Source organism: Epinephelus fuscoguttatus, linkage group LG6, assembly GCF_011397635.1.
Source record: "Epinephelus fuscoguttatus linkage group LG6, E.fuscoguttatus.final_Chr_v1".
NCBI classification, from domain to species: Eukaryota; Metazoa; Chordata; class Actinopteri; order Perciformes; family Serranidae; genus Epinephelus; species Epinephelus fuscoguttatus.
In genome coordinates this window covers 9,414,993-9,442,966 of record NC_064757.1, presented here as the reverse complement: position 1 = coordinate 9,442,966, position 27,974 = coordinate 9,414,993, and the positions used below count along the sequence as shown (strand labels likewise).

Here is a 27,974-nt window from a genome sequence, read left to right as displayed (position 1 = left end):
AATGTACCTGAATCATCAATAGGCCCATAGAGCCAGAGCACTAGCATTTCCTTTAACCCTGCCTCCAAACCGCTAGGTTTCGAGCTCACTCTCATCAATGACAGTGGAGAAATGAATCTGGATTTGTCTATTAATGAGTTTTAAAACTTAAGTGTTTGTACCAAGAAGTTAATGTACCTCAGAAACAGTACAGACATCACAACTTAAGTCCATGGAAAAAAGTCTTTATGCAGCTTTAAGATAGGACAAATGTGTTAAAAAAAAATCCAAGTGCAGCTATAAGAGTTTGCTTTTTGTACACAATGCATTTATACAAAACAATAACAGTTTCCCATTATTAAATTTCATTAAGTAGTTCTGTTTGCAACACTTTTTTGTGACACATCATAGACATTCTTGCTCAGAGCTGCCTGTTACAACCCTACCCTCTTTCAGTAGCATAATCTGGGGTCACTGCCTCCCTCGAGGGCAAACGGTTAAAGCAGAGAGGAGTAATATTCAGTCACAGGCCTTTTAAAATCAAGATTACTACCACCTGGGTATGGGCTTTCTTTAACACAATTTAGGGCAGTAACATGATGTCTTGTGTTTCAGTAGCATACCTTTTAAAATCAAGATTACTACCACCTGGGTATGGGCTTTCTTTAACACAATTTAGGGCAGTAACATGATGTCTTGTGTTTTTCAGATATTGGCTACATTTCAACATATACAGTCATCATTATCATTACTTACTATAAATCCTCGCTGCTTTGAACCCTCATGTTTCACAAGTTACAAGGTTTTGGTTAGCAGCACTATGATAAATGTGCATTTAAAAAATGTATTTACATAAACCAGATGAGAAATAACAATAAATTACAACCTACAATGTCAAACGTTTTGCTTAAATCTCAAGCAGTGTGCTGATTGTAGAACATAAAAATTATATTTTTTTTATTTGGAAATTAACTTGATCTTGTTTAACATGGTGTATTTTTGTCTTAACACTGGGTTCTGACATTGTCTACACTCTCACAGACCTAATGTGTCTTCTTACAAAAAATCATTTCATCTATTACTGTCTCATATTTGAATTGATAATTAATGAAGGTATTGCTTGAGATTTAACAAAAAATATGGACATGTAGCATAGTACAGAACTAAAAACAAGTTCATCCCTGTAATATCAAGTCCTCAGTGCATGGCATGCAAGTAACAATTTTAAATCCAGTATGTTCATCCTGCACGCTGCACGTCACTGGAACAAACACTCGATCGTGCTTCAGACAGCGTTGCAGTGGAAAAAAACTGCAGAGGAAACTGCTTCTCTGGATCACCAGCAGCTGCTCGTTGGGGACTATGGACCAGATTTACAAAGGGGTGGCACAGTGTCAGACATCAGACCTTTGGTGGAGGTACTGGCCTCAGAGCCTAGAGGACAAACCAAAAATAGATGTTTTAATTGACCAAACTTTAAAGGAATAGTGAGACATTTTGTGAAATTCACCTTCTTGCTTTCTTGCAGAGAGTTAGATGAGAAGATGGATACCACTCGTGTGTTAAATATGTAGTTGCAGGCAGTAGCTAGTTAGCTTAGCTAAACATAAAAGCTAGAAGCAGGGGAAAAAAGTGAGCCCTGCTCTGTCTAACATCTACCAACAGCTCTAAAGATCTGGGTGGTTGTATTTTACAGCCCATTATGTGCTGGACTACTTCTTGGCAGGTGTCAGTGGCAGATTAAAGGAGCTCTATACAATATTCAGAGCGTGTGGGTTGTCTGCATATGGTTCTCAACATGGCTGAGCTAGGGACTAGCAGCTAATGGTGCTAACTCCAAAAACAGCGTTAAAAACAGTAACGGTGCTGACAGCTAACAGTGTTAACCAGGGTGGGGAACTGGAAGGTGGGAGATATGCTACCACAATGACCTCATCCCAATATCAGCGATAAGCGTCATGTGAGCGCAGTGTAGAGTGGTTGTGATCAGCTAGCAGTGGGATACACGCATGCACCAAGCCCCCAGGAACAGTATCGGGCTATGAAGCTAATTTACCATAGTGGCCAAAAGTGGAATTACACCATTGGGGTCCGTCACGGAACATAAAAAGGCTTCTTCCCCCATAGACTTTTTTTTGAGCGTTACAATCCCTGCAGAACGACTCATTTCACTATCGGTATTTGAACTATTCAGTCAAAAAACATTTTGAAAATCTAAAGAGTGGCACAGTTAAATTATTTTATCCCCATTCACATTTAACTAAATCAGAAGTTCGCCATTTGGCCGGTGGAAGTTAGCCACTCGGCCACCATAAGTCTCTAGGGTGATTGTTCTATTGGCCCTGTAATGGGCAAGATCCAAGTAATTTCAAACCGTGGCAGCAGAACTCATAGGAATAAACGGCACCCATACAAGGGAGAAATACAAAACTTGATTTTGTCTGTTCTTTTCTTTTGTGGCTTTAATAGAAGTTATTAACACATAAAGAAACATACGGCACCCCAGATGGTGCCAATCTGAATGGCATACCTGATCAAACTGTTAGTGAAGAAGTATGTAAAGATTTTGATTGTATCTCTTCGAACGTGTTTAATACAGTGTCAAATGAGTGTGAGCTGTGTGTAATGTGGCAGGAATCACAGTTACCCGGCGTGCAGCTGTGTAGTTCTGGCTCGGAGGTTTAGGTCTGTTCCCTGCTGGCGGAGGTGGAGGTGGAGCTGCTTTGGGCTTTCGCCTTCCACCCTAAAATTTCAAGTATTATTAATAAATGCACAGTTATATGTCATATGCAAACTCAGCATCTGTAGTACACATTAGTTCAAATTACCTGCACTGGCATGGGTTGACTAGGAACTGGTGCACTGTTTAGGTGGTGAGCGGAGCTGTTCACTGCTGTTGGCTTCCTCCGCGTTTGTGCACTGTTAGAAAATGACGGACTCAATTGAGTTTACAGCAACATACATAGCTAAACCAAGACCTGAAATAGGGTGATGATTACTTACGTTGGCAATATGGGACTTTGGCGTTTTTTCCACCAGAATCCTAACACAGCAGCAATGATACCTAAAACCACTAGAACGACTACCACTGCGATGGCAATAGCTGGTCCTGCAGAAATGGAATAGAAATCAATTTTGTTTGGATGCAGTGGTGCAACATCAGTGATTTATTAAATTTAATATTAGTTGTGCAGAACGCACACATTTTGATACTAATGAACAAGTATGGGAGGGTCTTACCTGTAGAAATGGGATTTGAACTTGTATCCTTGGACTCGCAGTAAGGAGGCATCCAACCAGGCTCACACTGACACTCACTTCTGTGGTTGCACACCTGAAAAACACAACATAAATCCTGCCATTATCAGATGTTATCACATTGTGTTTAATGACCCCTGTAAACACATGGCACTATTAAGGGAATACTTCACCCACAAAATGACCATTTGTATATCAGTTACTCACTCTGTGTTACGCTGAATTTGTGAAAAAACATTTTTAATGCATGCCTTCACAGTGAACGAAGAATCCAAAAACAGAAACAATTCTTGATGACTTTAAGTAAAGGGGGGCCAAAACTATATCATAACATCTGTTTACAAACTCTCACACAACTCATGCGGTATAATCAAAGTCTCATTTATCCAGTCCTATGTTGAGTACATCCCAAACACATGTATTTTGCACATGTTTTGCCCAAACTTCTGATTGGTGCTCCTTTCATTTTTATTTTTAAATTCTACAAAACAAAAATAATACTCTAATCTTGCTTAAAATGTTGAAAAGCATGTTTCATCTTCTACTCACTTTACTATTCACAATTACACAAATTTTGACCAGGGGTGCCCAAACCTTTGCACACCACTGTAATAGATTATCTTCAGAAAAATTCAGTAATCCACTCATATTCAACACTGGACTTGTCTGCATCCTCCTACAGGATTTAGAACAACTCCTCCAGTTCTCTGTCACATACAGGAGAAACTCAGCTGTGGAATAAGTATCGTTGTATTGCAACACAAACCTCCTGCCTGTCTCACAATCTGTAAATCCAGGATAAGTATAAAGTTGTATATTGTGTCGTTTTCTGTCCTTGTATCTTATTTAGCAGTTGTAAATTTAATTGCTGTAATTTGAGTTTTCAAAACTTTTAATCATGTAAAGGTCCAGTGTGTTGCATTATTATCATTATTATATTTTCATTAGTTTATCATTACTGAAAGAAGTGTAGTTTTAGAATCAGCTGTTTATGTCTACACATGGAGCAGGCCATCTTCCATGGAGTCCGTTGTATTTTATTTTATTTTTTTTACAGTAGCCCAGAATGGACAAACCAATGCTGTATCAGCAACTGTAGTTCTCCTAAAAGTTTCAGCTGGTTGCAATCTGCAATCTTACCATAAATGCCACTATATCATACACACTAAACCTTTAATGTGTTACTTTTGTTACCCAAATAACAACGACAAAAAAACAACCAGATTAATAGATATTTAAAATAAATTCTGAGCTGTGTCGACATGTACTTACAGCATGGCCTCTGCATTTTGCCGAACAGTTTACATTTCTGTACGCTGTCTCAAGCTCCACACACTGACTCTGGCTGCACACCTTGAAAAAAAAAGTGAGAGAGACATTGCATACTTTGATATGTACTGCAAAGTAAGTGCTGCAACATTCAAACAGGTGAATGTAATTTCTCCATTGACTGTGTAGCAATCATGAACAGAAAACACATTAAAAGAACGAATAACTGTTTAAAAACATATTTTAAAAAATCATTCAAGAGGCTAACAGAGCTTATTACCTTTCCATCCCCACATTTGGTCCCAGTGTCCACCTGGCCGTAGTCTTTGGTGTGGTCCTGAAAGAAAGCTGCCTTGCAGTCACCGACCCTGACCATGCGGCCGTAGACTGGGTTGGCATTACCGCCATGGCAGAAGAGCTTCCCACAAAACACGTCTCTGCAAAGGAAAGAGTGGGGTTAAATATGTACACAGAGCCAATTCTAACTACAAGCCCAATTCTAAAACAGATGGAACGCCATGTAAAATGTAAATAAAAACAGAATGTGATGATCTGTAAACCCTTTTTGACTTATATTAAACTGAATACAGTCAAAAAGACAAGATCTTTAAAAATCAAACTGATAGACATTATTGTTTTTTGTAAATATACACTTATTCTGAATTTGATGCCTGCAGCACATTTCAAAAAAGATTCCCACTGTGTGACATCACCTTTTCTTTTAACAGCATTCAGTAAGTGTTTGGGAACTGAGGACACTAATTGTTGAAGTTTTGAAATCAACATTCTTTCCCATTCTTGCTTGATATACAACTCAATAGTTCCCCAACAGTCCAGGGTCTCCGTTATGTTTTGCACTTCATAATGTGCCACACATGTGGGAGTCAGGTCTGGACTGTAGACAGGCCAGACTAGTACCTGCACTCTTTTACTATGAAGCCACACTGAATGTGTCTCATTGTCTTGCTAAAATAAGCAGGGACTTCCATGAGAAAGACATCATCTAGATGGCAGCATATGTTACTTCAAACCTGTATGTACCTTTCAGCATTCATGGTGCTTTCACAGATGTACAAGTTACCCATGATGCCATGGGCACTAACACACCCCCATACCATTTGATCTGGTAACAATCTGGATGATCTCTTTCCTACTTAGTGCAGAGGACACCACGTTCATGATTTCCAAAAACAATTTTAATTTGTGGACTCTTCAGACCACAGCACTCTTTTCCACTTTGTCTCAGTCCATCTCAGATGAGGTTGGGGCCAGAGACGTTGGAGGTGTTTCTGGATGCTGCTGGCTTTCTCTTTGCACGGTAGAGTCTTAACATGCATTTGTAGATGCAGCAATTAAATCTGTTAACAATGGTTTTCCAAAGTGTTTCCAAGCCCATGTAATAATATCCTTTATGTAATCAAGTCAGTTTTTAATGCACTGCAGCCTGAGGGGTCGAAGGTCACAGGCATTCAATATTGGTGTTCAGCTTTGCCCCTTACATGCAGAGATTTTTCCACATTCTCTGAATCTTTTCATGATATTATGGATTGTTGACAGTGAAATCCTTAAATACTTTGCAAGAATGCATTGAGATACGTTGTTCTTAAACTCACGGCCTCTTTGCCCACACAGTTTTTCACAAAGTGACCGTCCTTGCTTGTGAACATCTGAGCCTTTCAAGGATGTCCCTTTCATATATGATAATGACACTTACACCTGTTACAACTTTTGCAACTTTTTTGTTGTTGAATGTTCCAAAAAGGTGTTTTTTCAAGTAATTTTAAATTTTCCGATCTTTTGTTGCCCCTGTCCCAAATTTTTAGTTTATCAGCTTGGACATTAAATATCTTGTCTTTGGACTTTACAGTGTCCCAACTTATTTTGAATAGGGGTTGCAATTCCGCAAGCAAAAAAACCTTAATGTAATGTTAATGATCAGCGTATCAGGGTGTCTCTTACCACCTGTGTAATGGAAATGTTTTGTCCCTTCCAATCAAAATACTCCTTCAAAAAAAGCTGTAAATATGTCTTTTTAAGGACAAGGACAAGCAGTCTATTTAAAGATCAATGTATCACCTGACATGTATGGATGCTGAACATGTTAAAACAGGATTTTTGTGGAACTCAAATTGTTAATTGTACCATATTGGTCTATGCACATCAGGTCATTAGTAATATTAACTGTAAAATAAGAAACCAAAGTATATCAGTATGTTAAGTCCATAACTCTCCATATTGACATGGAACAGCATGTTTTGGTGTGCTACCCCAAGATAGTCAGTGGCCCCATCTGGCCACCCCGATCAATCATTTCTGCAGGCACCACTAACTTTTAAGGGTCCATTGCAAAGCAGTGACCCTACTGTATGTTTGCTGAGACTCACTGTTGCTGGCAGGGGATGTACTGGTTTTCTATACGTCTGCAGAAGGCGTAGTAGGTTCCTCTGGTGTTATGGTTATAGCATTTAGGACGGCCCTCTGTAGCACCTGATGACAGAAGAGAAATTCATGGAGCCCTTTTAGCGTTTAATGGGATAGTTAACCTATTCTAATATTGTCTCTTTCCTTAACAAAGTAGTGTGATGAAACATGACAACAAATACATGAAAGAACAGGACACTCACTTGGTCCATACAGTTTCAAACACTGGTTCGGCCTCTGTGGACACTGGCCGTTGTAGCAGTATCCCAGGTCTCCATCGCATGGGAGGCCATTCACCGCAAAGACATCCTCAGGACAGGTGGCGCTCTTCCCATTGCAGTACTCTGCCAGATCACATTCATCCTGCTTTCTGCGGCACTCCGTGGTAGTAGGTGAGATCTGTGTGGAGGTGGGAGTCACAGTACGTCAGATCAGATTACATACCATGTCATAGATTATTCAATATGTAATGCTTTATAAGTATTTAACACTGTGAAACTGTCTCAGTGTATGAATATATGTGAATGAATACGTCACATAAATAACATCGCTTTGCTTTGCCTAGGTTGTGGTTGTGTCTTTCAGACATCATTTTATGTAATCCAGTTAACCAAGCTCTTGAGGCCAATAAGGTGATGTGTTTTTGGATCTCAGGATTTTGTTTGTTCAGGATGTTTTCACGTCTTCATTATGTTGTTTTATTTTGAACGTCTTGTACTTCTTTGTGTTTCCTTTGTCTTCTAACATCTTGGGACAATGTTGGAAATAACAGTTTTCACTTTACCATGTTCAATCATTTATTCATTATTCATAACCGCTTATCCTAGTACAGGGTTGTGGAGGGCCTGGAGCCTATCCCAGGTGTTATTGGACGAGAGGCAGGGTACACCCTGGACAGGTCACCCGGTTATCACAGTGCTGTCACATTAAGACAAACAACCATTCATTCTTACATTCACAGCTACAGGCATTTTAGAGTCACCAGTTCACCTAACCTGCATGTCTTTGGACTGTGGGAGGAAGCCAGAGAAAACCAATGTTGACATGGGGAGAACATGTACACTCCTCACAGGATAGCAGCAGTTCAAACCCATAATCATCTTGCTTTGAGACAACAGTACGAACCACTGCACCACCATGCAAGAATACGTATGCTAATTATGACAAAATTTCACACATTGTCTAATAGGATAAAATGATGAAGTGGTGATATTTTATGTCCAAAAGGTTAAAGGTCAGGAGGGTGGTTTACTTGCGAGCTTGTGAGGTTTTTTTTTTTGCTCTGGTGCAAGTTCAAATATTTGCAATACCTAAAATCCCCACAAGAGGGCTGCAGCAGTTCAGACACTTGGATCACAATACAGAGTGAAGGAAGAGTTCATGGTAGGAAAGTCCCTGCAGCAGGTACAACAGGATTTATGAATTCATATTTACTCACCTTACAGTTGTCACAGCACTCGCCCTCGGCACACTGTGAACCCTCCTTCAGGGTGCAGGTGGTGGCATTGCAGCATGGATTGAAGCACTCCTTTAAGGACAAGAGAGAACTTATTAGGCTGTTGTTAATCCTGTCCTTCAACATGCTGTGTTACACTTCCTTCCCCTCAGGAGTGTTTGCCTCTAAAAAAAAAAACCAAACCAAAAAAACTTTAAACATCACAGTGAGCTTTTGTGCCTCCTTCATTATTAACTTAAGGGACAGTGTATTCTGTGGAGACCTGGGTGATACTAAGACAGAATTCAGTCTAAGTTGACAGTCTCTGTTGAACTAAATCTTGTTATTATTTTCCTGTGATATCTGGAAATGTTATTGTGCTATTTCTATACTACTTGATGTAGATGACCAGAAGAAAATGTTTGTGGTATTGTGGTAGCATACATAAAAAAAAATGGTATATAGTAAGGGCTGGGGTACATGACTTAATGGAGCTCTATATGATATTCAGAGCATTAATATAGCAGCAAACTAATATTTGCTATGTAAAGTTACAGTGGAGTAATGGAGTCCTGAGCAGAGAGAGAAGTCACACTACCTCTGTGTGTGTTGTAATCTGAGCTTCTCTGTTTGTTGTGGTGGAAAGTCTGGCCGCACATGCATGTTGGTGCATATGTGTCCTATATGGGTGTCACACTGGCTAGCAAATCCCCCCAGATTAGCACTGTTAGCTCCGTCAGCACTGCTGCTGTTGTTATCACCATTCACATTTTTAGCACTGTTAGCTGCTCGCCACCAGCTCAGCCACCTCCATGTTTTCAACGTGTTTTGAACTAAAGTTAAGGCAGGGAAAGGGGTGGTGAATGGGTCCAACAGACACCAACCTTCATCCGAGAGAGCGGTGCTCGCGTCCCATAAGATTCTAAAGCTAAGCCCTGTTCTTTTTTGCTAAACCTAACCATTTCCTTTTATTGCCTGAACCAAACCATGTGTTTGTTGTTGAAGGGAAAAACATCTATTCACGGTGCAGTACTAACGTAATGTGTTTATTTTGAAAGAGACTCCATGTAAACCTTAATTTTCCTGTGAAAATGCAAGTGTATCTTGACAGAAGAGAACTTGACACAGTGTCCCAGGACGTCAACAACCAGTGCACCCAAGCAAGCACTGAGTTTGTTGTCTGTGCCTCTGCTCAATACCAACAGAGGCCCAAACAGGTCTGAACACATTTGCAGGTGCTGTCACTGGAATGAACTTTGTGAAAATGACTAGTTACTAACTGCTGAGTTATGCTTTGCAGGTTATTATGATGGAATGTACAAACAAAATTCAGTCAGCTTTGTCCTCCTGCTCCCTCTGCCTGGTTAGCATTAACTAAAGCAGCAGCAGCTGACATCCAACACTGAGTCGTTAAACAGTCCCAACAATTTCACAGTGACACTGAAATGGCTGTTAAATCTGTTAATAACCATTGGGTAACATTAGCTGTGTGATGATAGCAGGTAGCCAGAGAGAGAGAGTTATAGAAAGTGAATCAATGTGCTGCACGCAGCTTTACAATGCAGTGAGATTTTACCCATTTAAATGTGTTGAATACACAGGGATTACCTGAATTTGCAATAATTGCTACAATCACAACATCGCATCATCTTTGAGGGACAGAAAATTATTCTAAGAGACAGGATTATTAAAGTATACAAATACTTACGAGTAAAAAATAATTGAGATGCTGTGCACTGTGAAAGCTGTATACAGCGAGCGGTTAGTAGGCTAGCTGAGGTTAACTTAATAGCAGCCCAAAGAAAAAAGCTGTTTCTTAGCCTGCATGTATGGGCTCTTGGATAATGATACTTAATGTACAATCCAAACATCTTAAAAAGAGCTTTAAGACTTCACATCAGCTCATTGTGTTGGTCTGCACTAATGTGTCTGCTTTCATTCACGGCTGAAAAGAAGACAGACTCTGATTCCCCTAATAATAAATGTGTTGGTGCATGTCCACCAGCCTTATTCTCATGATGCCTTCAGGCAAAATAACTAACCAGAAGAGTCAAGATCAGACAGAGGAAACAAGGTGTTGAGGCTTACTCTCAGAGACAATGGCAGATACACACAGACACATTTTCAAAATCAGTGCAGTGAATGCATTTCACTCTGTGTGCTTCGTTGTATTGCCACAATGTGAAATCTTTGGATTGGAATAAATTGCACAGCCCCTGTATCACCAAATTAGATAAACAAAAAGTATGTTGGGAAAGAGTTTATAACTGGTCAACAGCTGAAGCCTTTCTCACCCTGTTTCTTTCAATCGTAAGTAAATCAGGTGTAAATTACATTATTGCATTTTGCAAACATATTTGTAGACAAAGTAATTCACCCTTTCTATGATATATTCCTTGATCAATATAACATTTCACTGTATATATTGGTAAGTCTGAGCCCTGTGGTACTCCTCTGCATGTCCTGGATGAGCGCTTTTTTGGTCCATTTACCTCCACACTGCCACAGTCACACTGCTCCCCTCTCTCCACAAAGCCGTTCCCACAGACTGAAGGAGCCACCACAGCTCTGTAGTCTGGTTTGTCCAGCATGCAGCTGGGGCTGCGCTCAGTCAGGTATTTCTCGTAGTTGTTGCTGCTGCAGCTACTAAAAGTTCGAGGAACATTCCAGCTGAAGAAAAAAAACAACACATTTTTGGGCAAAGTCACATTTTTTAAAGGACAGGCTTTTTTTTTTTTTAAATTAAAACAGTGATGCCATGTATTCTTCTACTTCTTCTTCTAGCCTCTCAACAAAGCTTCTCTGAAACAGTTTTTGAGTAAATCTAGCTATTTTTTAATTTTTCACAGCAGACATTGTGACTTGTCAAACTCTAATGGCTCCATTATTAAAATGTCCCACTAAGTCATGACAATGTGACAGTCAGAACATGCAATATGAGGACCCTGCAACAACAGCAGCTAAATGCTTTTGTTATTTACACCTGGGCTTTTCCTACTGCGACATGTCATAATAGCTTCTGTTAAAAGAGTACTCCACTGATTTAGCATTGCACTTTTATAACACTCAGACTTATCACGTCAGACTCATGATGGACGTTTTAAAACAAAACAAAGGTTAAATATCGTAACCCTAGTTCTATTAGCACAGGTTAAGCCCTCTACTAGACTCTATGGATAATACTTTCCTCTCATCATGAGCACGCATTTTGGCTACTGTAATTTACATAAACGTAGGTGACCAATCAGGATGTGTCTACATGTGACATAGGAGCAACAGGCCACCAGGTGAAGGGCTCCTCCTGTGCTAATAGAACAAGGGTTACAATATTGTAACCTTCGGTCTATGTCACAAAAGCTTTGCCCTCAACTGGATTCTGTGGGTATAATGGGTGGAGCCTGATGAATGAATGCCATGTTAGGACATAACACCAGCCCAGCTAAACTGATCCCGACTGGCTGAAACAGTGGGCAATCGCTATCGCAGAAGAGCTGACAGCCTCATACGTCTTACATATTGTGGGCTCCACATGTATTCGGGTGATCATGTCCCGATTGGCCAGCTATGTTTTTGCATATTTCATAAGGCGAGTGAGTGTGCTTGATTGACATATTATCCATAGGGTCCAGTAGAGGGCGTAGCTACTGTATGTAAGATATAACCTTGATGAGCTCTCTTGATGAGCTGACGGACACAGTGATGTCATTCATTAAGTTCTACAAAGAAATGTACCAAAACAGTGACACTTTATGACAATAAAAAAGCCTGGTTCCCGGAAGACTTACACCTCCTATGAAAAAAAGAACTGTGCATATAGAAATGGAGATAGATAGACTACATAGCAAGGTGCTGCAATGAGAAAAGCTAAGATCGGCTATGCAATGACACTGGAGCAAGAATTCTCAACCAGTAATATCAGATCAATATGGAAAAATCTTAAGGACATGATGTATTACAAAAAGCCCCTGCTCCCTTCCAAACAATGACCCTTACCTCCCACATCAATTAAATAAGACCCTGTTCACACTGGGTTTTTAAAATCCACTAAGCCAACCGGTCTGTAGAGGATGCAGTCAACATAACTCTCAACCACACCCTGCAACTACCAAACACCTGCACATCCTGTTCACAGACCTCAGTTCAGTTTTATCTGTCTGTCTGTCTGTCTGTATTGATGCTTCTTCTTCCCTGTCAAAACCTGGCACCTACAGAACATTACCCACAATGCAACCAGTTTGGTCAAGTTTAGTTAATGTAGCTACACTGGTCTGGCAGGCACCTCTAAACTGACTCTGATGTGCTAAATTGGTGGAGTTTATTTAAAATTGTCATCAGATGCTTGTAGAACAAATCAATATTTAACTGCAGTGTCTGACCTACTTTTACGATACACTTTTTGACTGAGGTTTTTTTTTTTAAACAACTTTTCTTACCTCAGTGCTGCAGCCATGATGCAGCTATCACCAACACAAGCACAGGCACTAGAGTCATCATGGTCCATGCCCAGGTTATGGCCCATCTCATGGGCCAGTGTCGCACCCACTGCAATGGCCCGGTCATTATGATCCTGAGAGGGGGAAGTCCTGAAGTTTAGTCATGTTTACCACCATTTTACATTTGTTTAACCAAGGTTTGCCATCTAGCTTGTGATACAAATATGTTTCCTCAATCTGCTTTGTGTCTTGACTTTCTGACCACAGTCATGTTCCTATGACGGAGTCTAGACGTGTCACTGTATTATCATGTGAAAAACAGTTACACTTCCCCTTTAGAATAATACATGACAGAGGTTTAGAGATTTGGTACATAATTATGATTGTTGGGAACTAGTTGTCAAAATAATGGCATTTTAAGAATGAATTGTAAATATTTGCTTAAAGGGATAGTGCACCCAAAAATGAAAATTCAGCCATTATCTACTCACCCATATGCCGACGGAGGCCCTGGTGAAGTTTTAGAGTGCTCACATCCCTTGCAGAGATTGGTGGGGAGAGTGGCTAGCACACCTAATGGCTGATGGCGCCCCAGACTAACGTCCAAGAACACAAAATTGAATCCACAAAATATCTCCATACTGCTCATCCGTAGTGATCCAAGTGTCCTGAAGCCCCGACATAAAAAGTTGTTTTGAGAAATGTCATTTGAACTCTGTTTTTAGCCTCACTGTAGCCTGTAGCTCTGACTGCTTCTCTGTGCTCCGCACTCACGTGTGCGCGCTCAGGATGATTGGTGATGCACGGTCGCTAAAGAGCAGCAGCCAAGACTTTCCTCATCCATTGGCATTGCTTTGCATTTGAAACAACTACATCACCAGGTTTCCAGTGCTCGACTCCGGTGTCCTGCGGCTGGCTAAGGGTTAGGCTCATGAGCTGCAGCGGCTGCTTCGTCCAGTAGCCTGAGTTCCGTCTGTATACTCGGGCTCAAAGAAATACGGCTCAACAAAGAAATGCTGTTCCTCCTCAATTTCAAAGTCTTCAGACATGTTGGGCTGTCCTTTGCTAAAAGATCGTAGTGCAAATGATCTTTTAGCTCTGTGGTTACTGCTGTCTCTCCCTGCGGTGCACGTGTCACGTGATGTAAACACGGGTGAGCAAAGCTCATGCTTTCGCTGGTCTCGCGCAAGCACGAACACGTGAGCACGGAGCACAGAGAAGCAGTCAGAGCTACAGGCTACAGTGAGGCTAAAAACAGAGTTCTATGACGTTTTTCGAAACAAATTTTTATGTCAGGGCTGCAGCACACTTGGATCACTACAGCTGAGCAGCAGCATATTTTGTGGATTCAATTTTGTGTTCTTGGACGTTAGTCTGGGGCGCCGTCAGCCATTAGGTGTGCTAGCCGCTCCCCCCGCTGATCTCCGCAAGGGATGTGAGCACTCTAAAACTTCACCTGAGCCTCCGTCGGCATATGGGTGAGCAGATAATGGCTGAATTTTCATTTCTGGGTGCACTATCCCTTTAAGTTCTGACACTAAAATAAATTTGCAGAGAGTCAAATACATGGACCTAGATCTGCTTCCCTTTTTGCACTTATTGATATTTTGGCTGCCTTTAGATTTTGTAACTAATGCTGTAACAAGTCAACAGCCATCCTAGTGGCACTGTATGGGTGTACTTAGGCACAGGGTTGCCTTGGGCTAAATTGTAACCACAACAACGTTATCATGCTAATGTGTAGCAGGTAGTGTTCAACATCTTACTTTATAGTATTAGCATGCTAACCCATAGGCGGCTGAGGCTGATGGAGATGTCTGTTGCAGGTTTGGGCTCAAAGTTGGACAGATTAAATATTTTACCTGGTGGTGGCGCTAGATGAAAAGTTAATGCATAACTAAAGTTATTACAGTACAACCTGGGGGGGACATGAATGTAGCCTATAGAGACAGAGCGCAACGCGTCATAATCTGAAAGCCACGCCCCCAAAGGGGAAACGAGGCCCGCTTTCCCCTCCGCTTCTTCACTCACTTCGCTGTCATTCTGCCTCTTCAAGTCTCCACAACTGAATTGCTAGATAGCTAGCTAATAATTAGCTAATAATAAGATGGGAAAGGGGTGCTGCACGATGGTGTGGTGGTTAGCACTGTCGCCTCACAGCAAGAGGGTTGCTGGTTCGATCCCGGGCGTGGGAGCCCTTCTGTGCGGTGTTTGCGTGTTCTCCCCGTGTCAGCGTGGGTTCTCTCCGGCACTCCGGCTTCCTCCCACAGTCCAAAGACATGCAGATTGGGGACTAGGTTAATTGATAACTCTAAATTGTCCGTATGTGTGAATGTGAGTGTGAATGGTTGTCTGTCTCTATGTGTCAGCCCTGCGATAGTCTGGCGACCTGTCCAGGGTGTACCCTGCCTCTCGCCCGATGTCAGCTGGGATAGGCTCCAGCCCCCCCGCGACCCTCAAGAGGATGAAGCGGTTAGAAGATGAATGAATGAATGAAGATGGCAAAGGATTATTTTAGCACACTATGCCTACCAGATTGATATTGATAAGCTTAATATTGCTGGTCTACCTCAGTGTTCTCCTTACCTTGCTCGTCTTGGAAGAAACATGATGTGGAGATTCTTTTTTAAGAAAATGAGCATTTCGGCATGCCCAGCCGTCAGCCTGCTCCTACTACTGGCACACCTTGTTGTTTTGAGACATGCCTCTACATGCTGGTAGATTGATGGAAGTGCTAGAGTGGAGCTGGAATGGACTGCTTGAATCGCGGAGCGCTGGGCACAGTTATAACAGAAGGTGCATTCATCGACTGTCAATGCTTTAGCTTAACATACATAAACACAGTTAACTGTTACTCTAACAAATACATTTGAGTTTGACAAAGTGTTTGCTGCACACACAGGCATACCGAGTGTCAGGATCCCACAATTTCTTCCCTGTTGAAGCCTCACGTTTTATTGTGTGTCCACTTTTGTCTTCTACAAGGTTACGTTTTTCTGCTCGGCAGCTGGTGAAAGCTAAGCTCTGGGTTTTTATTGGCTGTGCAGCCCACCACACAGCAACTTTTCGGCATTTGGACTAAGGGAGAACTCAACAAGCTGGAAATGGAGGGGAAAGTGGGCCTCGTTTCCCCTTTGGGGGCGTGGCGTTCACATTATGACGCGCTGCGCTCTGTCTCTATGTTCAACAACCCTTAGTTATTGTGATTTTTCACTTCAAACCATACATTGCAACCTAATGTTGGTGCGAAAGAAAAACTCAGGGGGTCACCAAAGTTATTAGGATACATTGTCCGGGGACCATAAATGTCTGTACAAAATGATATGGTAATCCATCCCATACTTATTGAGGTATTTCAGTTCTGACCAAAGTGGTGGACTGACTGACAGGAAGACAATGCCATCCACAGTTTTCTGAGAATGGTGAAGGCATGACCTGCCCTACTTCCTTTCTGATTGGCCAGTACATTGCCTTCTTTGGATGAGTTCATTAGATTTAGGCAAGAGAAGTGAGATTGGTAAAAGATAAGAATGTCAGGGTAAACCAATCAGAGTAAAGCAGAGTAAGGCAGAGCAGAATGTGAACATGGCTTAATATGCATTCCTTGGTTGCTAACATTACACCCAGCCAAGACTGTATGGTGCGCAAGATAAAGCAACCAAATAACAGACAGAACAAATCTTTCTTTCTCTGACAAACACCTTACCTGTACTACTCCAACAGAATGACCTGAGCAAAGAGTCCCAATGAAGGCCAGTCCCACAGTAGCTCCTTCAAAGTCAATACCACTGAAAGACAAGTAATGACAATATAAGAAACACTCACACATGAATCGTGCCAAAACCATACCTATGGTGTTCATCTATCAATCCACATCCACATCTCTTCATACTCTGAACCTCATTTGCCAGAATTTCTTTCTGCAAAAGACCATGTTTTGGGGGTACAATCCCCCTGGAAAAGCAGGGATATCTACATCAAAAACAACACAGCGATATCTTGATAAAGAAAACAGCCGTTTTTTGTGGTACTATCCCCGCTGAAAAAACAGTCATTAATCACTATAAAACACCTACATTTGGGGCTAAAAAGCGCTGGAAAAATGCCATGGCCATGCCATAGGTCACTGAAAAGCACCCATGTTTGGTGCCTAAAAAGCCAATGGAAACACATCCATGGGGTGCTAAACCACAACCCACATTTGGGTGCTAAAAAGCTGCAGAAAAAAAGGGGATCATTAAAAATCACCCACATTGGTGCCTAAAAAGCCGCTAGAAACACAGCAATGACTCATTAAATTAAAACCAGTTTTATTGTTTGTTGGTCTTGAACCTGTCTGTAACTTGGCAAGCATCTTGTGCCTAGGTGTCATGCCATCCATCAGCATCATCATCACCCCTCCACCTCCCGAAGCCAGCTCATAAACTACATCAAATTAGAAACACTGATGTACCTATGAAATGTGCAAATGTAACCTTTACAGATATGTAAAACGCCATCTGCAGTTCTGTAGCTTTCATTTGGTTACCTCTTCTCTTGATTTCCTCATGAGTCCACAGAAAGTAAACAACTTTGCCACTCTTACAAAGGCATGATTTGGTTATGAAATGACTTACCAGGTCAACATGACCTAAACTGGCACTATAGGGTGTGACAAAACAACCAAGTATTTTAAAGCCTCCGTTCCAAAATGTTCCATTTGGCTGTTTGTGGGGAGGAGAATTTCTTCTGGCATCAACAACAAGTTTCAAACAATTAAGGCTGGCAGCTCTTGTAAGCCAAAGTAACTTTGAAATACATGTTTGTTCAGCTTATCGAGGCGTAGCTGACATGCCTCCTTGTCGTGAATGGAGTGATACAGGCTATTGTTTAAGGGCTGTTAATGCTGCATGGGGGAAACTGTGTCTGACTATCATTTCACAGACTACTGCTGAAAACTATTATGGTTCAATGTGCAAATACACGAAATCACACAGGCATGATGTGGAAACAAAGTCGTTAAACTTGTGAAACTCAACGTGACTGGTTTTGCAGTTTTAAGATGAGAACCAGGGTTTACAGTTTCCTTCTGCTTAACAAGAAATATAAACTGCAGCGGCATGGAAGAGGAGAGTCCACACTGTAAGGCTCTGAGATAACATATCCTCTGTCTCCTGCTTAGATGTGGCAAATTTACATCTCACAGATACTTAATAAGATACAGTCTCTAGCCTTGTTTGATATCTAGTGTCGGAAAACAATTATAGCCCATTTTGTCTACTTATCAAGACTGCTCATACCTGATGAGATGTGCGTTGTCATGCTTTTTCCTTTTTATCAGATCACTGTTCCTCCACGTCATAAAAGCATTTAGGTTGGCCCCAGCTGGGGGGGTCACACTGATCAAGTCCCCATTGGTCCAGACTTCCAGTCCTACCAGAGCAATGAAGGTCCTCAAGGGCTTGTATGCCTGCAAGCAAGCAGGACATCACCAGAAAGAAACCATAAGAAAGGTTTCATCCACACTGCTAACTTCAGTCAAAACCAGGATGACTGCATGTCGTCACAAAAATGACACATAAAATACAGCTGATTGCTGGTTATGTGTCATTTGTGCTCTGGAATTTGCCAAGAAATAGCAAATGATCTGACTCACCATGTTGACAAAGTTGACAATTTCAAATATCCTCTTTCTGAGCTTTGCCTCATCTCTCTTCATCTTCGTGTACTGAAACATCATATTAGAGCAAGGTCACATCCTGTCTATCAGCAGTTGGTCATTATAAATATCCCATGATTTATAATCACAAACTGATTATGACCAGAATAACAATTTGTGATTCTTATCAGACCCAAAAAGTTAGAAAAGTGTTAAGCATTTTATGTCTACAGACATTTACCAACATCAGAAAGATAACTTTGGTCGTGTCATTCACAATAAAAAGTGCATGATTAGCCCAAAAAAATATTTCCTCTGGGTTTCACAGTAAATTTCCGTGTGTGTATCTTACCGCACGATCATCAGCAACGAGGTAGAGCTCAATGTATTTCTGTTGCTGGACAATAGATATACCCTGGAGGACAAAAGAAGGAAGCATATAAAGACACATTTTAGCCTCTTCAAGCTTTAAATTTGTCAGACTTGTCTTGTCTTGTCATGTAATTAGACTGAATGTGTTATGACAGCAGTGGTGTTACCGCTGATCTGGAGCGGCTCCGGCTTGTTGGGGGTTCGAAGTCGCTACTCCAGCTGGTGTTGGTGACACCACAAACTGCAGGCGTGTAAGTCTTGTTGTCAAAAGTCATCACCGCATGATCCCCCTCATCCCCATCAGATAGGGGCTCAATCAGGTACCTCTGGGCAGACGTCCTGAAGTAACCTCTAAACCAAAATTATGACAAATAGTCTTTCAGACAGAATAAATATCGCTCTAAGGCAGGAATAAATCAGTTGAGTCACACTTCACTGAGTGGAGCCAAGAGTCCCCTTTTTTCTTTTTGTTTTTTTCTCTTAGGAGCAGGTAAGCTACCTTACAATCATACATGAACATGAACTTAAAATTGGGATATGGTTGTAGCTGCTCATAATTTAACCTCTATATATCATATACAGTAAGGTATTTTAATCCAAGGGTGTCCGGATGGGGCCACTGAAAATCTTGGGGTGGCACACCAAAGCTTAAAGCTGTAACTGAATTTCAAGAATTTGATTATGCTTTTATATAGGGTAACTGAAAACTATGTTAATATGGAGAGTTAAGGAATCGCATACTGATAAACTTTAATTGCTAATTTTACAGTTAACGCTTTGGAACCTGAAGTCACATCACTTTTCTTGTGCTGCTTTCAGATGCCTTTCACATGTTTTTAACCCTTTGAACTCCCACACATATCCCACAAATTGCCAAACAAATAAATTAAAGTTATTATTATATAAAGTTATTATACAAGTGGTTCATTGTTCCTCAAACAGGCTGGTTATCCTTTTCCTTAAAAAGCTTTAATTTAAAAGAATATATTGATTGTAAGGAACAGAACATTAACTAGGAACAAGCCTTCTCAAGTTCAGGGGAAACGTGTTAGTACCAAGCAAATCCATTATTATTCACACATGTTGAGTTGAGAGTTCAAGGGATCCTTTTGAAAACTGCCATGCCAGTTGTTCCCTCACCAAAATTTATACTCAATGTGGAGCATTATTTAGCCTCGACAAACTTTACTGACATGGTTGGTATAAGCGTATGCCTTTGGTAGTTTAGTTTCAGGAGATACCACAACCTTTGCACTAGCTTAAGAAATGAGTGCGCCTCTTAAAGACAGTAATGTTGGCCCCAAACTCAGGGGCTGGCACCCCCTTGGGGTGGACTGTGGGTCAAGACCCTTCCAAAGGCGCACAGGGGGGCTGTAAAATCATTAATGTAAATAAAAACCGTGTTCAGTGACCAACATTTTGTATGTTAATAAAGTAATTAATTTATTTGGAGGTCCCTACATATTTTCTCCAATCAATTCAATCAATTTCATCCAATTTCTAAATGTGCTGCCTCTTGGCCAGGGCTCGCTTGAAAAAGAGATATCCTATCTCAACGTGACTGCTTTCCCCTGGTTATATAAAGGTTAAATAAAAAAAGATAAAAAATAAAATTGACATTTGAAACATAACATCGAGCCCCAAATTGACAATGCTTTTTGAAAAGGGCCTCAAGCCAAGAAGATTAGATAACACTGGTTTAATGTTCACAACAATATGTTGTATGAGGTCATCATATGTTTTAAAGCAGTGGTCTTCAATTTTTGTCAGACCAAGGACCCCCTACTACATAAACTGTATTAAATTGACTTGCATATTAAACTGGGCCAACAATAATGTGTAGGTTGGCATGAGCACCATGTTTTAACATACCTTTTTATGGTGCATACAATACTAAGCTATTAAAGTAATGATATTGGCAGATTCATATATTTATACATCGTTTGTTTCTAAGGTGGATGCTATTTCAAAGACTTCTGCTTGAAAGTTACAAAACGATGTCTGAACACTTGGAATATTAACACAGCTAACTGACTAATATGCTTCAATAGTGTGTAACTTTTAGCTAACTAGTTTGCCTTTCTGTTATGGACAGGTGCTGCACAGTGATTTAGAGTTAGCTAGCTAACATGATTGGGATTCATTGGTAACAGTTAGCCTAAAATCAATGGTGGGTACTATAAATTATTGTTATTATTATTTTTATTTATTTATTTCACACACATTTTAATTAATAAAATTAACAAACAATGTTTTGGCGGCCCCCTGCAGTAACTCTGAGGACCCCTTCCCACAGGTTTTGAAAGGTTTACTTGGAAAAGTAACTATAGTAACAGTCACATAAATGTAGTGGAGTAAAAAGTGCGCTATCTCCCTCTGAAATGAGAAGAAGTATAAGGGAGCATGAAATGGAAATACTTGAGTTAAACACAAGAACATAAAAATTCTACTTAAGTATAGAACCTCAGTCAATGCACTCACAGCTTTTTTCTGCTGGCAATATGAATCAAAAACTCTATTACGTCAATGCAATCTGGTTCTCTGGTTTCATCCATTGACATTTATTCTAACCAGTTAAGATAGCATGAGGTTATCTCTATTAACTCTGTTTATAATGGGAATATGCATTATTGTGAGATACCATATGGAGGGGGTTGTTTTTGGATGATTTAAGGACGACTAACTCTCATTAAGTAAAGTTAAAGAGAGGATGATTTGAGGGCTCACCTGAGTCCATCACAGGTGCTGATGCTAACAGATGATTCATTGTCATTCAGAATCTTCCCATGATAGTAGCAGTGATCCTGATAAAGACATGAGGATGATGACAGGGTTATCAAGGAGGAAAAATAAAACATATCTAGCATTTACTCAACTTTAGACAGTCAAAGAAATGTTTTGTTGAATGTGAAATTTGAGGTAAGTCACATAGTAGGTATGGGGAACTGAAACCAACAATGCAGAACACTTACTATGTCATTCGGAGTTTTGGTGACTCGAGTCCCGTCTTCTTGGTAGTAAGTTTCAGTGTAGTCTTTGGTGAGTAATTCACTGATAATGCAAAAATATAAAAATAAATGGCCATCACGTCATAATGTCCCTACTTCCTATATGATTCATCAGGCTTTGTTTTTGGCTCTGACACAACACACCAAATATTCATATTGAAAATAAGTGAATTCAACAGTTTACAGCAAATGTGTGACATGGGAAATCTGATAGTGAGGCTGTAAAAATCTGCGGTGAACAAAGAAATAACATTGCCTTCAATGTGTCTGCTGGCAAAGATACAAACTAAGGACATGAGAGCCACAGGTTTTGTAAAAAAGAGAAAAAAAAAGAAAAGAGAAGTAAAACAAGGAAGTAGCACTGAGACATTGTTTTAAACATTGACTCAACTTCTTACCATGTTAAGACTTGCTTTTTCCCAGGCATGATAATCTATTGAACCAACAACAGTGGATCTATTCATGTCTCCTCTGAGTGAAGCTGTTGACGGTTAATGTTCAACAAGCGATCAGTACTTTAGAAATTCTTTGACACTGGATTACCTTCGAGGTTAGTTATACCATGTGTGTTTTTGTGCCTGACACTTGCCAGAGGTCTGCCTTTAGGGAAGGAACAACTTACTTATTTTTTTCTAAGTGCATTTCAATGTCTCTTCCTCCCACAGTCATTGCATACTTCATAGTCTCAGGCCTGAGATGCTGCAGAAAACAAAGATTGATTGAAACTTGTCTGTGTACGCAAGAACAGTACAAATGCATCTCTGTGACACTGAAAATAAAATGTGAAAAAGTCAGATGTACCTCTGTGTCTCTTTTTCTAACTGTGTGTAGTCTGACAGGTCGGACCACCTCATAGTCCTTCACCTCTTCAAAGTCTCGCCCATGGCTTTCTGTGGGGATACAACATACATCATATTACTTTGTGCCAAGAAAGAATGTGCTCAGTTAATGTAAAGGGCAGGGGTTCTCAAACTTTTTACACCAAGTACCACCTTATTAAATATTAGGCTTTACAAGTACCACTGCTATGACTGATGTGAAAATGCAATAGCGTAGGCCTACCCTATTTGGCTGTAGACTGTTCACGCAGGAGGCGCATTTATTCCTAATCAGGAGATTATTTATTGTTAACTTATGTCAGTAACAGCCATACTATACAAAGAGGTAATACTACAACTCTCCTACACAACTCTCATAAACTGCTAGGGCCAGCCCCTCATCAGTTGCTGTGAAGACTTCACTGGAGTAGGCACTAACACTTGTGCTGGGTTGATTGTTGAGAGTTTCAACAGAGCTGCTCGAAATATTCCCCTCCTGATCCACACTTCTCTTCCTAATAGTTAGTGTTGGCACCATGAGCTCGGACATCCAGAGAGAGCTCAGAGTAGAGCCGCTGCTCCTTTGTGTCAAAAGGCGCCAGTTGAAGTGGTTCGAGCATCTGATCAGGATGCTTACTGGACACTACCCCTTAGAGGTGTTGCGGGAACGTCCAACTGGTGGGAGGTCATCAGGCAGACCCAGAACATACTGGAGGGATTATATATCTCATCTGGCCTGGGAATGCCTTGGGATCCCCCAGGAGGAGCTGGAGAGTGTTGCTGGGGAGAGGGATGTCTGGAATACTTTGCTCAGCCTGCTGCACCCCTGGACATGGATATGTGGCTGGATGGATGGATGGATGGATGGATGGATGGATGGATGAATACAGGATTGGATGGAAACATGATCGTTTTTACCTCTGCTAACTATCTTGCCATCACAGTTTAGCTCGTTCTGTATGCACTTGCTACGTTCATGAACTTAACTACGTACCAGGCTGATATAAAAACAAAAATATTACAGGAAAGGTCAAACTAATTACACGTCAGGAATGTCATTTGAAATATTGTCTTATTTTGACAACGTTATATATATTCTAATCAGATATTTGGAGATCCCTCCGCCTCCCTCATAGTTTAGGAACCAGTGTTGTAGGGTATATAAAGTCAATAGTTGTTTAAAGGTGTATGTTTTTAATAGTCAATTTAGGCAGTTTAGCATTGAACCCCCTGTATCCTTTCTTTGTGCTAACTAACGATGCTAAACATGTCCCACGCATTTTCCAAACTAAATGACAACATCCAGTGTTTGGCATGCTTCCAATCAGCTTGGGTGCAAAGAGTGATCAGTTAAGCATCGTATAGTTAACATCTGTGGCTACAGTCAACAGAAAAGCCACATGAATGAGATCTGAGAAATATTGTTAGTAACTATCATACAGTTCATCAAGCCCAACATCCCATTGACCTAGTTTTCCTATGAGAGTTTGAGGATATGTTTCAGTATAGTGCTGCCAATAGTGATCTAATAGCAGAGCATGAGCAACTAAATTTGTTATCACCCATCTTGTCAACTCAGTCATTTATGTTAATAAATCCAAACTGTGTTCATGTTTGTGTCAGAAATGTCATGTTATAATACACCACTGCAGGGATAAAATTCTGTTTTCTGATTTCTTCTTCAGTTCTTTACATTGTGGTTTGCTTTTAAGTGAACAAGAGAAATAGCAAGCACCAGCTCCTCCAAAACTCACTTATGAGCACGTTATATCTCGTTTTCAAGAATCAAAGCATAAAAACGACATGTTCAAACGTGAGATTTGTGCTGGCAGGAATAAATGATAGTACACAAACATGTTTCATATCAAACTATTCCTTCAAGAAACGTGTGGAGTTTATTTAGAACCTGGTCCAATAGTTCAGGCTTTATTTTGTTAGTCTGACACACCTCCTGTGACCCCATCTGCATTCTGATGACCCCATACTGGCCCTGACCCTAAGGCTGAGAAACTGCTCGAGCCCCTGGCCTACACAGAAGAAACAGGGAAAGACAAATACTGACCTGCTCTTCTCCCAAAAGTATAAGCCTTCTTATTTTCAATGACAAAAACTCAAGCTGTATGTCAGCAAAATGATTACAGTTTTACAGAGGGATCCTTTAAATGAGTTAGTTAGTTACTAAGTTAGCTGTAGAATTGAGTTATTTATATCAGCCTTCATCGCTGACTGGAGATCATTTCAGGATGGATTAGTACAAAATTGTTGCTTAACTTCCCGTATACCCTCTGGTGTTTCTGGCTGTGGCTCAAACACTTTGGGTAACCAGCCAGTGCAGTAATTATAGGACTTTATGTTGCCCCTGCTTACCAGCCCATGACACATTAATATGAAGTGTATACAGTATCAACACAGCACCTGAAGCGCTGTCATGGAAACTAGTGATCAGAGGAGGGCTTCTCTGACAACCTTATCAGCGGGAACACTAAAGGCTTTGTGTGCAGCACAAGTGTATGCCCCCATATCAGACTGATCAAGTTAAACATACCACTTAACTACTGCAAGGGACGGTGGGGGGCCATGTCTCCCTCACTTTCCAAATTTCCAATTCAGAATTTGTGTACATTTTGTACTGCTGAACCACCGATAAGCTTTTTGGATACTATTTAGATAAAAAAACAAACCTTATAGGACATCTTGGATGCATTCTTTTTTTTGTCTTTCTTAATGCTTTCAAAAGTATCAGATCGGTCTCGGTATCGGACTCGATTTCAAAATAAAGGACTCGGTACCGAATCGGAAGCAAAAAAAAAAAAAAATGTGATCGGGACATCCCTAGTAATCAGTTATAGTTACTGTGAAAAATATTAAGTGGAATTACAGTTACCTATCAAAATGTTGGTGATTACAAAGGTATTACATCTGAATATTCTTTTAGGTGAAAAATGTATATGTAAAATAAAATCATTCTGTTGCTTTGCATTTTTTTACTGTGTAGGCATGTTCCTGGAGATCACAGGTCAGTAAAGCCGTTGGGACCAATTTGGATGAAACATTTATGCATTTTTAAGACTTTTCAGCTTTATTGCCCAGTTTAAAACACTAGAAAAATAATCAAAAACTCTCATTACTTTGATGAAGTAATTAAAAAGTAGTAGTAAAGTAGCATTTTTGACAGGGTAACAAGTAATCTGTAACCAATTACATTTCAATGTAACCTTCCCAACACTGTTAACAAGAATAGATTAAAAGTTCTCTTTCATTTCTTGTGTTTCCTGTTTTCATCTGTTCTTGAATATAAAATTTGGCAATGCTCTTGTTTCCCAATTTGCTTGTTCATATCTTCCACCTCATCTTTACCTGCCGCCCTCTCACCAATGTTAAGAAACTTTTTAACCAAACATGGTATCTCCCAGTCAGCATAAGCTGTCTCAGAGGAAATGACTGGGATGCTCTGAGTCATGGTTACCTGTCAGCAGGTACACAGTAGTACCTGAACCTGAGAGGGTGGTGGCTTTGTTGTGATCTGAATTCCAGCCTCGTTAGTGTGTCACAACACTTGTAATGCTTTTTTTAAGTAATTCTCTTAGATTAGAAAGCAGTAGTTAATGGTAATAAGTGTGCTTACAATGTAACAACAGCGATTAGGGGTCACTGATAAGCAGGATATTACACCAGGCAGGATAAAGACAAAGTCACTCATCTTGAGCATTGCCTGTCTAACCACATGTTGCACAAGCAAATGCATGAGGTCTAAAAAGTTCCATTATCTCTGATGCTTACAGGGTAAACTTAGCTAAAGATAGATCAACCATGGAGGTCGAGACAGATATCATTTATTATCCTCAAACTAATGGAAGGGACACACATATAGTGCCTTCAAGTCTTAAAAGAACATCCTCATTCATTTAATTTATAATAGAATATATCATATTTGTGTTTTAGAGCTATATTCAGGAAGAGAAACCCACAAGTTAAAGTGCCTTTGAATCAATAGGAAACCTAGGCTTTAGTTATTAATTAGCCACCATGCTGAGTGGAGGTAACAGTATCCAGTGACTTACCTGAGGGCTTGAGCGAGGCATTTAGGATGAGGACCCACAATAGGAGTGTTGGCGTCATTGTCCAAGTGCAGACAGTCTCTGTAACAGAGCAGATCTGTGTTCTGATCAGGCTTTATGTGTCTACCTGCATGCTGTCTTGCTGTTCTTGCGAGGCCACACCTTCACCCTCCTCCTGGACCTGTCACAGCTACTTCCTTGTTGACACCAAATTTACAGCACGTTCACAACCAGTCTGAACACGCCCTTGCTTCTCTTAAAGAATGCAGGAAGAATACCACCAGGAGCATTTTGGTGAAAGCTTAACCTGCAGGCCTCCACAATCATTTTCTAGACAAACATACATGTCTTGAAGTCTTTAGGATTACAGAGCAATAGATGACATGTATCTCCTGACAGTAAATGTCCTACCTTTTTGCTGGATCAGATTTTAACCACTTCTTCTTTTTGGGCATAAAAGCCATAAATCAGCAGTTTGACTCATCCTGTGTTGTGGCTGACTGTCTCACAATACTTTAGCCTTATGGTAATTTCCACATACATCACTTGTCACGTTGCCATCACCTCATCACAACGTTTCACCGCATTTGTCAAATAAAGGCTTTAAATTCTGCAGTGGCGTGGATGCTACTTCCTCTGCTCCTCTGTCTGTCACCCACTGAGCACATGCTTGGAGTCACAGCAGAGGCAAAGTGTCAGAAGACAATAAGGCCAATGTGCGCGCTCCCTCAGCGGCAGGCCGGGACAATTCAGGACACAGATCAGTGTGTGTGCGCCTCAGTAGGTGGAGCGCAGTCGAGTTAAAGTAACACTGTGCGACAGTTTTATATGTATAAAGTGTCAGGTTTGCTTTTTAACTTACAATCACTTTATGCAGGTCTTACTGTAACACTAAGTGTCCTGGGGGTTTTGTTGAGTACAAGCAAAAGGTTCACAGGGAGTACACATATATCTTTGAAATTTCATGGGAATTATCCAAATAATATTGTTTCCACTGAAAACCCTCATGGGTTAATAGAAAAAGAGACGAGGAACAAACACTGAATTTCAGCAGCAACAAAAGATTTCTAAGAATTACAAAAGATGTTCAGTTATATAGAAACTCCTTGCTGCCTAGTGAGTGTATTGTATCATACATGGAGTAAACATAGGATGATTGGATTTGCTAGATGTCAGATAGTCATTCATGTACATCAACTTTTGTTTATGCAGGTTTATGATGCTCAATCATTTCATGATGCACCATTCATTGAGGACATGACCTGACTGAACAATTGCCTCACTG

The 27,974-nt window shown here is 40.5% G+C and overlaps 1 protein-coding gene across 3 annotated transcripts; it reads right to left on the bottom strand.

Annotated features, from left to right (window-relative positions):
- Positions 1-223: 223 nt before the first annotated feature.
- On the bottom strand, positions 224-27,334 carry adam28 (ADAM metallopeptidase domain 28). Of its 3 annotated transcripts, XR_007449497.1 has the most exons (24): positions 27,101-27,334; positions 26,693-26,770; positions 22,615-22,703; positions 22,436-22,512; positions 21,778-21,856; positions 21,533-21,609; positions 18,973-19,156; positions 18,786-18,848; positions 18,431-18,502; positions 18,075-18,244; positions 16,502-16,583; positions 12,796-12,929; positions 10,855-11,032; positions 8,366-8,455; positions 7,131-7,326; positions 6,891-6,993; positions 4,787-4,943; positions 4,510-4,590; positions 3,220-3,313; positions 2,983-3,088; positions 2,808-2,898; positions 2,627-2,722; positions 628-1,413; positions 224-535 (listed from the first exon to the last, which is right to left on the bottom strand). XR_007449497.1 is itself a non-coding variant. In XM_049578352.1 (22 exons), exons 1-22 carry the CDS (start codon positions 26,748-26,750, stop codon positions 1,381-1,383), a joined length of 2,310 nt encoding a protein of 769 aa, XP_049434309.1. In that variant the 5' UTR covers positions 26,751-27,004; the 3' UTR covers positions 596-1,380. The 3 variants fall into 3 exon arrangements, 1 of the variants encoding a protein (XP_049434309.1); XR_007449496.1 differs by lacking the exon at positions 27,101-27,334 and having other exon boundaries at positions 26,693-27,004; XM_049578352.1 differs by lacking the exons at positions 224-535; positions 27,101-27,334 and having other exon boundaries at positions 596-1,413; positions 26,693-27,004.
- Positions 27,335-27,974: the final 640 nt, after the last annotated feature.

What these genes read in the sequence shown, in the direction of transcription:
- adam28 (XM_049578352.1), bottom strand. Translation starts at nt 26,750, where the DNA reads ATGACGCCAACACTCCTATTGTGGGTCCTCATCCTAAATGCCTCGCTC. An exon ending in CAAAATGCAGAGGCCATGCT is followed by an intron (nt 3,314 to 4,509) that starts GTAAGTACATGT and finishes TGTGTTTTTCAG; the next exon opens with GTGTGCAACCACAGAAGTGA. An exon ending in GTCAACCCATGCCAGTGCAG is followed by an intron (nt 2,723 to 2,807) that starts GTAATTTGAACT and finishes TTGAAATTTTAG; the next exon opens with GGTGGAAGGCGAAAGCCCAA.